The sequence below is a fragment of the Panulirus ornatus genome, chromosome 26 (genome assembly GCF_036320965.1).
Source record: "Panulirus ornatus isolate Po-2019 chromosome 26, ASM3632096v1, whole genome shotgun sequence".
Taxonomy (NCBI): Eukaryota; Metazoa; Arthropoda; class Malacostraca; order Decapoda; family Palinuridae; genus Panulirus; species Panulirus ornatus.
This window is the reverse complement of record NC_092249.1, coordinates 473472-484354: the sequence shown is the minus strand read 5'-3', so window position 1 is coordinate 484354 and position 10883 is coordinate 473472. Positions and strand designations below refer to the sequence as shown.

Sequence of the window (10883 nt, the reverse complement as noted above, 5' to 3'; positions counted from 1 at the left end):
ATGAACAAGATTTATATCGCCGTGTATAACTACAATTGACAAGATTCTACACAATTTTTTCTTAGTTCTTTAGAACATTAGAACATTAAGTTGCTTGTTCAATGTTTGTTTTTGAAGTATAGGTAGTATGTCGACGGATGGATATAATATCCAATTTAATGGTGAATGTTACTGTACAGAAATTTCCAATTAAGAGCATCGTGCAAAGAAACTGTGATAGCAATCAAAGATTCAAGGCATACAGTGATCATATTACATTATACTATGGAAGGTAATTGCCATAGAATAAGAGAGGTGGGATTACTTCATTTTACATGGACCTTTGGTGTGGGAGCTTTACATTCCTGAGGCTTCACTAATGAGCCTCATATGTTTTTTATAATACAGAGCCTTGGATTTTCTATTGATTAAATTGACTCATCTCCTCGCTTGTTTCACATGTTCACATTTTTTTTTGCTGTGGAAATGTTTCTTCGCATCTTGGAAACATCCGTTGTGTCCCATGGTGTTTCGAAGAAGTGGTATGTTAAGAAAATTTTGTACAAGAAAGTAGGTTAGAGGGAGTTCGTTTTGTTCTCATGCATTGAGAACAACATTTTAAAAGGGATAATGATATATTTCAACGATATGTGGTCTAAAGTACAGCACTAATTTACAATTATATGAAAGCCAAGTTTTGATCTTTTCTGAATGTTGCCATCTAGCGGCTGTTTGGAGGAACCATCGATCGGCGAGCCGGAGAGGTAAGATGGCTTAGGTTTCTGATATATCATATTGTTATTTAGTACCCTGTTAAGATCAAGTAGCGATATGCATTATTCATTATTTCATAATTGTTATAGCTTAGTTATAGTTTACAGTGTATTAGAAGTTTGTTAGTTACGTATATTGTAGGTAGGTCATCAACTGACTCCATATTAGCTGCCTGGTACAGGCACCATTTTAAAATGAGATTTTCCTGAGACTGATTGTCCAGGTGTTGAGTAATTTCTCAACGTGAAATAGGATGCGCTTGATCTACTTGTGCATTAAAACCAGGAGTCTGGAAGATTTTTGAATTAAGTAAATAGTAACTTTCCAGTTTTGAGTTAAATATTTTTGCACCTTAGAATGTGAATTTTGGTGTAATTCAATTGGCAATCTCTTAAAAGAAAGGTACAAGTTGATTTCGCTTAGAGAAGTATTTTTTTTTTGCTTGATCATTTTTGTTAATGGTTTGGATGTTACATAAGAGGTTACTTCAAGATATTACTCTCGGTAATTTACCAGTTTATCTGCATCGCTGTTAACCAGTAATTTTAGTGATTTTGTGATATAAAACTAGTATAATGTTTAGAAAATACGATAAAAATAGTAAAGCATTATTTGGAGCATTTTGTTGAACGTTAATGAATAAAGCATTAGAATTTTAGGATCAAGATCAATGATAGTTTCAGTTATTAGGGAGGATTCGTTTCCATTCAGTAGTTTGTGTAGCAGGTTGAATTTCATCGGCACTTACCATGAGTGTTTCTCCAAGGACAAAAAAGATTTATATCGACCCTGAGTTTCTAGGTTAAAGGACATTGTCACTCTTGCAGTGAATGGGTCTCTTTGTGATGGCTACCTAAGCCTGAAAACTCTAGGTAAGTTGTGAACAAACATCTTCCAGCTTCATGTGTTTCGTGGTGGATGAAGAAATTGAAGCCTCGTGGGTACACTTTATTTTGGGAGTACAGTAGTGTTTTAACAAACATTGGAATTGCTTTCTCAGATACACTTAAAGCTCTGCATACTGCAGGGAAATTGATTTTCATCCTTTGGAACCTGTATTTATTGTTATGTCTTTTCAGAAACCTTGAGTACAGTGTGATTACATACACGAAATCTGAACCTACATTTTTCAGTATTTGCATATGGAAAGATGTAAATTGTCTGCATCTGTTAATGTTTAGCAACTCAGACTTTCCTTTTACAATTGATTGACAGTCAGCATTCTTGCTTCTTTATGCAAAATTCCATTAGTTAATGATATGATATGGAACCCATGACAGAGTCTGTAATATCTTTTGATAGCAAATTATTCTAAGGTAGGATGGATAGCTTTGAGGAGTTTCGTTAAATGTACTATTATTTTTATAAATTCACTTATTTATATTTACATTTCGGCAGCATATGACATCAATAAAAGTCCATTTATACATAATTGGGAATCATATATAATGTAATTGTAACCACAATTAGATGAAATGAAATATGATTACTTGCATACTTTCATGCTAGCAAGGAGTATGTCTGACAACAAAGGTCAACCCAACAGGTGGGATAAGTGCAGTTTTGTACCTTGATTCCATCCAGTACTATGCACCAAAGATTGCACTCTTTTGTCAACACGGAGGATGTATGGTGAAGAAAAGTGTGTCTATAGTTGACTGACTGACATATATACCTCACCTACTTAGTCTTCCACCTTCAAAAACAATGTGCAATGTGAACAATCTCTGTCTACCTGGCAACGACAAACACTCAACACCAGCACTAAGAAAGAACAATCATTCCAATTAAATTCCATCACATCATATATATATATATATATTATATATATTATTTTATTATACTTTGTCGCTGTCTCCCGTGTTTGCGAGGTAGCGCAAGGAAACAGACGAAAGAAATGGCCTAACCCCCCCCCCCCCCCCCCCATACACATGTATATACATACGTCCACATACGCAAATATACATACCTACACAGCTTTCCATGGTTTACCCCAGACGCTTCACATGCCTTGATTCAATCCACTGACAGCACGTCAACCCCGGTATACCACATCGCTCCAATTCACTCTATTCCTTGCCCTCCTTTCACCCTCCTGCATGTTCAGGCCCCGATCACAAAATCTTTTTCACTCCATCTCTCCACCTCCAATTTGGTCTCCCTCTTCTCCTCGTTCCCTCCACCTCCGACACATATATCCTCTTGGTCAATCTTTCCTCACTCATTCTCTCCATGTGCCCAAACCACTTCAAAACACCCTCTTCTGCTCTCTCAACCACGCTCTTTTTATTTCCACACATCTCTCTTACCCTTACGTTACTCACTCAATCAAACCACCTCACACCACACATTGTCCTCAAACATCTCATTTCCAGCACATCCATCCTCCTGCGCACAACTCTATCCATAGCCCACGCCTCGCAACCATACAACATTGTTGGAACCACTATTCCTTCAAACATACCCATTTTTGCTTTCCGAGATAATGTTCTCGACTTCCACACATTCTTCAAGGCCCCCAGAATTTTCGCCCCCTCCCCCACCCTATGATCCACTTCCGCTTCCATGGTTCCATCCGCTGCCAGATCCACTCCCAGATATCTAAAACACTTCACTTCCTCCAGTTTTTCTCCATTCAAACTCACCTCCCAATTGACTTGACCCTCAACCCTACTGTACCTAATAACCTTGGTCTTATTCACATTTACTCTTAACTTTCTTCTTCCACACACTTTACCAAACTCAGTCACCAGCTTCTGCAGTTTCTCACATGAATCAGCCACCAGCGCTGTATCATCAGCGAACAACAACTGACTCACTTCCCAAGCTCTCTCATCCCCAACTGACTTCATACTTGCCCCTCTTTCCAAAACTCTTGCATTTACCTCCCTAACAACCCCATCCATAAACAAATTAAACAACCATGGAGACATCACACACCCCTGCCGCAAACCTACATTCACTGAGAACCAATCACTTTCCTCTCTTCCTACACGTACACATGCCTTACATCCTTACATATATATATATATATATATATATATATATATATATATATATATATATATATATATATATATATTTTTTTTTTTTTTTTTTTTTTATACTTTGGCGCTGTCTGCCGCATTTGCGAGGTAGCGCAAGGAAACAGACGAAAGAAATGGCCCAACCCCCGCCCCATACACATGTATATACACACGTCCACACACGCAAATATACATACCTACACAGCTTTCCATGGTTTACCCCAGACGCTTCACATGCCCTGCTTCAATCCACTGACAGCACGTCAACCCCGGTATACCACATCGCTCCAATTCACTCTATTCCTTGCCCTCCTTATAACCCTCCTGCATGTTCAGGCCCCGATCACACAAAATCTTTTTCACTCCATCTTTCCACCTCCAATTTGGTCTCCCACTTCTCCTCGTTCCCTCCACCTCCGACACATATATCCTCTTGGTCAATCTTTCCTCACTCATCCTCTCCATGTGCCCAAACCACTTCAAAACACCCTCTTCTGCTCATTCAACCACGCTCTTTTTATTTCCACACATCTCTCTTACCCTTACGTTACTCACTCGATCAAACCACCTCACACCACACATTGTCCTCAAACATCTCATTTCCAGCACATCCATCCTCCTGCGCACAAATCTATCCATAGCCCACGCCTCGCAACCATACAACATTGTTGGAACCACTTTTCCTTCAAACATACCCATTTTTGCTTTCCGAGATAATGTTCTCGACTTCCACACATTCTTCAAGGCTCCCAGGATTTTTGCCCCCTCCCCCACCCTATGATCCACTTCCGCTTCCATGGTTCCATCCGCTGCCAGATCCACTCCCAGATATCTAAAACACTTCACTTCCTCCAGTTTTTCTCCATTCAAACTCACCTCCCAATTGACTTGACCCTCAACCCTACTGTACCTAATAACCTTGCTCTTATTCACATTTACTCTTAACTTTCTTCTTCCACACACTTTTCCAAACTCAGTCACCAGCTTCTGCAGTTTCTCACATGAATCAGCCACCAGCGCTGTATCATCAGCGAACAACAACTGACTCACTTCCCAAGCTCTCTCATCCCCAACAGACTTCATACTTGCCCCTCTTTCCAAAACTCTTGCATTTACCTCCCTAACAACCCCATCCATAAACAAATTAAACAACCATGGAGACATCACACACCCCTGCCGCAAACCTACATTCACTGAGAACCAATCACTTTCCTCTCTTCCTACACGTACACATGCCTTACATCCTCGATAAAAACTTTTCACTGCTTCTAACAACTTTCCTCCCACACCATATATTCTTAATATATGGTAAACCACCCAAAAATGCTAAAATGTTTAACTTGAAGATAAAAAGGTATAAAATTCAAACTAGAAACCACAGAATTTTATAGATTTAGGGATGAAGAAACCAAATTTTTAGAAAACAAAGAATGTTGTAAGTCCATTCAGAATACTTATTCCTTGACTTTAGGATCAGTACACCTATGTAAGATTCATTATAGTTCAAGATATGAGTTCCTTCCACTGCTCAGAAGCCTTGGGGAGAGTGGAATTGCAACCACTAATAAAAAGATTGCTACAAAAGTTGATTCCTTGCAACCACTTATAAAAAGATTGCTACAAAAGTTCATTCCTTAAAAATCCTGAGTTTGAGGCATAGTGCATCATATATGTGATCTTTTTAAGGCAACACATACTTGCCAAGTGGTAGAAAAGAATAAAACCATTTTTGATGCAACCATGTTTTCTCATTGGTGAGTCTTTAGCCCTTTGATGTAACTTTGGAAATGCTGTGTGCAATATTTCAGGTTACAATGTAGAAATTATAAATGGTGGTAAAGAATAAGTTATGAGTTGGAAGCATGGTACAACTCGTAGGTCACTTTATGAATGTACACTGTCAGATCTTTTGTAATTTTTTTACTCAAAGTTATGGATGATTGCTGTTATTGCTTTGTGTTATTAAAACTTTTTCCTACTTGATCGCCTGGAACAGATGAAGAAAGTCCACATTCACTCATGTTCATTCTGTAGGTTTCATGGGTAATGCACCAAAATCACAGCATGCACTGAGACCATAGTTAAAGATAGATAGATTTAAGAAATGTACCCTCTTGTCTTTTGTTATGATTTTTTGCACCCTCCTTTTTATTTGATTTTTATATACGGCCTGGTCTGGATGAGGATGTCATTACTAAGGATTAAGAAAGATAACACAAAATTGAATTGTCTATTGACACTTAATGTAATTTCAGTGCTTCATCCAACCCATTTGAGAATCTAGTGAATCGGCTGAAACCAGACAAGATGAGTGGGAGAACTATGAAGTTTCCTTACACCTTTTCTTCCAAGGTTGCTTTATTTCCATACAATTACTACTTTAAGAATGTGTGGTTTGTCAGATATTACATTGTTGGTGCTACACTCTGTATCCCTGTATTCACCTGGATTCAGAAACAAGGTAAGAAAGAAAAATAATTCTGTTCCTTCTTTTTAGAGTCTTGTGTCTTTTCCCATGTATAGCATGCTTATACATGTCTAGATGTTTCAGTGTGTTCATGTAGGGTTTACTGGATGGATAAATGGCTACTTCTGTGACTGCATGTTTGTTGCAGAAGGTTATGTGGGGGGGTCGATGTGCTGTCAGTGGACTGAATCAGGGCATGAGAAATGTCTGGGGTAACCTGTGGAAAGGTCTGTGGCCACGGCTTGCCTTCATCCATTCCTGGCGGTACCCTGCCTCACAGGAAAAAACAACACTACCCCCTACTTCAGCAAGGTAGCCCCAGGAAAACAGACAAAAAAAAGGCCACATTCGTTTACACTCAGCTGTAGCTGTCATGTGTAATTCAGTGAAACCACAGCTCCCTATCCACATCCAGGTCCCACAGACCTTTCCATGGTGTACCCCAGACATTCAGTCCATTGATAGCACGTTGACCCCGGTATACCACATTGTTCCAGTTCACTATTGCTTGCACACCTGTCACTCCTGCATGTTCAGGCCCCAATCGCTCAAAATCTTTTTCACTCCATTCTTTCACCTGCAATGTGGTCTCCCACTTCTTGTTCCCTCCACTTCTGACACACATGTCCTCTTCATTAATTTTTCCTCACTCATTCTCTCCATATGTCCAGACCAGTTCAACACACTCACTCCTGCTCTCTCAACCACACTTTTTATTTCCACACATCTCTCTCACACTTTCATCACTTATTCGATCAAACCACCTCACCACATATTGTCCTCAAACATTTCATTTCCGACACATCCACCCTCCTCTGTACAACCCTATTTATAGCCCATGTCTTGCAATCATATAATATTGTTAGAACTACTATTCCTTCAAACATACCAATTATTGCTCTTCAAGATTATGTTCTATTCTTCCACACACTCTTCATCACTCCCAGAATCTTCACCCCCTCCCCCACCCTGTGACTCACTTCCACTTCATGGTTCCATTCACTGCTAAGTCCTCTCCCAGGTATCTAAAACACTTCTTCCTCAAATTTTTCTCCGTTTAAATTTACATCCCAATTTACTTCTTCAACCCAACTGAAGCTAATAACCTTGTTCTTATTCACATTTACTCTCAACTTTCTCCTTTCACACACTTTTCCAGACTCATTCATCAACCCCTGCAGTTTCTCACCTGAATCAGCCACTGGAGCTGTATCATCGGCAAACAACAGCTGACTCACTTCCCAGGCCCTCTCATCCACAACAGACTGCATACTCGCCCCCTCTCCAAAACTCTTGCATTTACCTCCCTAACCACCCCATCCATAAACAAATTAAACAACCAAGGGGACATCACACACCCTTGCCACAGACAAACATTCACTGGGAACCAATCACTTTCCTTTTTTCCTATGCGTACACGTGCCTTACATCCTTGATAAAAACTTTTCACTGCTTCTAGCAGCTTACCTCCCACACCATATACTCTTAAGACCTTCCACAAATCATCTTTATCAACCCTATCATATGCTTTCTCCAGATCCATAAATGCTACATACTAATCCATCTATTATTCCAAGTGTTTCCCTCACACATTCTTCAAAGCAAACACCTAATCCACACATCCTCTACCACTTCTGAAACCACACTGCTCCTTCCCAATCTGGTACTCTGTACATGCCTTCACCCTTTCAATCAGTACCCTCCCATAAAATTTCCCAGGAATACTTAACAAACTTATGTCTCTGTAGTTTCAAAACTCACCTTTATCCCCTTTGCCTTTATAATGGCACTATGCATACATTCCGCCAATCGTCAGGCTTTTAACCATGATCCACACATACATTGGATATCTTTACCAACCAGTCAACAACACAGTTACCCCCTTTCTTAATAAATTTAACTGGAATACCATCCAAACCCACTGCCTCGCCAGATTTCATCTGCAAAGCTTTCACTACCTCTTCTCTCTTAACCAAGCCATTCTCCCTGACCTCTCACTTCGCACACCACTGCGACCAAAGCACCCTACATCTGCCATTCTGTCATCAAACACATTCAACGAACCTTCAAAATACTCACTCCACCTCCTCACTTCATTACTTGTTATTCCTTGCCCCCTTCACCGGTGTTTCCAATTTTTCTGTTCTTACACACGTTATTTACCTTCTTCCAAAACATCTTTTTATTCTCCCAAAAGTTTGATGATACTCTCTTACCCCAGCTCTCATTTGCCCTCTTTTTCAACCCTTGCACCTTCCTTTTGACCTGCTGCTTTCTTATATACACCTTCAGGTCATTTGCACTCCTTTGTATCATCCAAGCCTCTCTTTTGTCATTCATTAACAACTTTACTTTTTCATCCCACCACTCACTACCCTTTCTAATCTGCCCACCAACTACCTTTCTCATGCCTTCATTGAAGATATGTCTCAAACAAAACTTAAGATTACATTGTTGCACTACTGGCAATTGTGATTTAGCAGCCTTCTGTTGTCTACAGAGCATGGGCAAGCATTTAAAAATGACATGTATGTCATCTAATGTCTGTCAGACAATTCAAGTCACAACTTAACCTGCAGCTTAATCCTGGTTATAACTTGAAATATCCAAATCAGGTATTCATCAAGTTCTTTACAGTTATTTCCCAGCTTAATGCATTGGATAAAACCCATAACTAATTTGGCCTATGCCCAAGTTATGCTGCTTGTAAAGAAGTTTAACCTAGAAGTTAACTTGCTTCACAGTTTAAAGAAAATTCCACTTTTGGCTACGGAACTTTATATAGGTGCTTCCCAGCTTCTAGCAGATTGAAGGAATAAAACCCATAACTAATTTTGATTTTACATAATTTTCTGCTCCTTGTCAAAAGTTTTAACTGGGCTCATAATTAAAGATTTTACCATTGGCTGTAGAACTTGATGCAGATGTTTTTGATATTTTATAAATAATATTTCTACCCATTCTTATTTCATCCCAGTTAGTTTATATTTGTTCATTCTTACTTCATTCATGGTGACTTCTCCTTTGAAGTTAATAAAGTTCTATAGAACATCCTTCCAGGGTATGAGTAAGGGTAATTCATATAATTTGTAAGCTATAGTGTCACCATAATTCTGTTGGCAAAGTATTTTTTACATTTAGTCATCTTGGTGGATTTTCTGCCATTGATGTTAAATTCAGTGTCTTCATGACAAAACTTTTAAAGTAAGTATTTTTGAAACATTGCATTGAAAGTTTTTTATCAGTTTTGTTTATTAGTGTCAAAAGCTAATATTATTATTTCAAAATATATTTGCATTAACATAGTTATGAACTATAGGCACATTATGTTGTATTTAATGATTTTGGATTCTCTTTTTCTTTCCTAGCTTGCTCTCCTGCTAATGTAGCAGCATTTGAGGCCAAAAAAGCAGCAGAAGGTCACTAGAGTATGCATTTGCTATCTCATCGATAAAGTTTCCTGATTTACACTGCTTTTGTTGGTGGATTTTATTGTATAAAATGTATGGATAATAAATTGTAGAATTCTGAGTTAGTATTATTGACCCTATTTAGTAATAACCTTTTCCAGAAGGCTACATAAATAGGTTCTTGCTCCTTTCTAGCTTCAAAACTGAAGAAGATATAGGTACACAATGAAAGAAAGATCTCCCATGATAGTCCCACCTCAATACACAACAGCACTAGACCCCTCACACCCCCAACCCTCGAGTAAAAATATAAAGCTTACCCCAGCCTCACTCTTCAATAACCTCTACTCACAGATACCCAGATACTCCTACCCCTAACAACTATGACATTGACATACACCTATGGGAAACCAAACTCCCCAGATATACACAGGTCATGCTTTCCTGCTTACACTCGGTACAGGTAACTAGGAAACTACACACATAGACATCTATCAGGAAATAAACTGCAGAAACTGTGCATGATAAGGACCTGTAAGTCAACACCTTCCCTAACCTGTTGCCAGAGTCCCACCTTAGGAAAATAGTAAAGGTAAATTGTCTGCTAACAAACGGTACAATTGCATTCAAATTCATGGATAAAGAAATTTTAGCAAGCAGTTCACATATAAACAAAGCAAAAAGAATATGCTTTTCAAGTCTGATTATCACACCTAAAGAAGCACATGATTATCACACCTAAAGCACAGGAAATTCATAGAAAAAATCATTAGATCTCTAACCTGTTGATGCTCATGCCAGAATGTCTTATAGCTAACAGATTTGTGGATGAATCAGTGTATGAATGCTAAATTCAACAGTTCTGTAACAGGATGTAATGGCTGTATAGTTCAGGAGAGGTAAAATGGCAGATACTGTATAAACAACATGCATATATAGGTTAGCTAACTTGAGGAAGATAAAACTAAAACATTTTTATTATTTATTTATTATACTTTGTCGCTGTCTCCCGCATTTACGAGGTAGCACAAGGAAACAGACGAAAGAATGGCCCAACCCACACACATGTATATACATACACATCCACACACACACATATACATACCTATACATTTCAATGTATACATATATATACATACACAGACATATACATATATACACATGTACAAAATTCATACTTGCTGCCTTTATTCATTCCCATCGCCATCCCGCCACGCATGAAATGAC

General features: G+C 38.7%; 1 protein-coding gene across 6 annotated transcripts; it reads left to right on the top strand.

The window, feature by feature from the left end:
- Window positions 1-112: 112 nt before the first annotated feature.
- On the top strand, window positions 113-9774 carry roh (reduction of Rh1). Of its 6 annotated transcripts, none has more exons than XM_071677787.1 (5): window positions 113-161; window positions 705-743; window positions 2263-2299; window positions 6035-6240; window positions 9615-9774. In XM_071677787.1, the coding sequence occupies exons 1-5, from the start codon at window positions 128-130 to the stop codon at window positions 9671-9673; spliced, it is 375 nt and encodes a 124-aa protein (XP_071533888.1). In that variant the 5' UTR covers window positions 113-127; the 3' UTR covers window positions 9674-9774. The 6 variants fall into 6 exon arrangements, with proteins under 6 accessions (XP_071533888.1, XP_071533886.1, XP_071533892.1 ...); XM_071677791.1 differs by lacking the exon at window positions 113-161 and adding an exon at window positions 231-271; XM_071677788.1 differs by lacking the exon at window positions 113-161 and adding an exon at window positions 488-521.
- Window positions 9775-10883: the final 1109 nt, after the last annotated feature.

Excerpts from the sequence above, each read along its gene's own strand:
- roh (XM_071677785.1), top strand. The coding sequence starts at position 138 with ATGGATATAATATCCAATTTAATGGTGAATGTTACTGTACAGAAATTT. Across the intron at positions 272-704 it reads ATTACATTATACTATGGAAG|CGGCTGTTTGGAGGAACCAT; the intron begins GTAATTGCCATA and ends GTTGCCATCTAG. Across the intron at positions 744-6,034 it reads TCGATCGGCGAGCCGGAGAG|TGCTTCATCCAACCCATTTG; the intron begins GTAAGATGGCTT and ends ATGTAATTTCAG.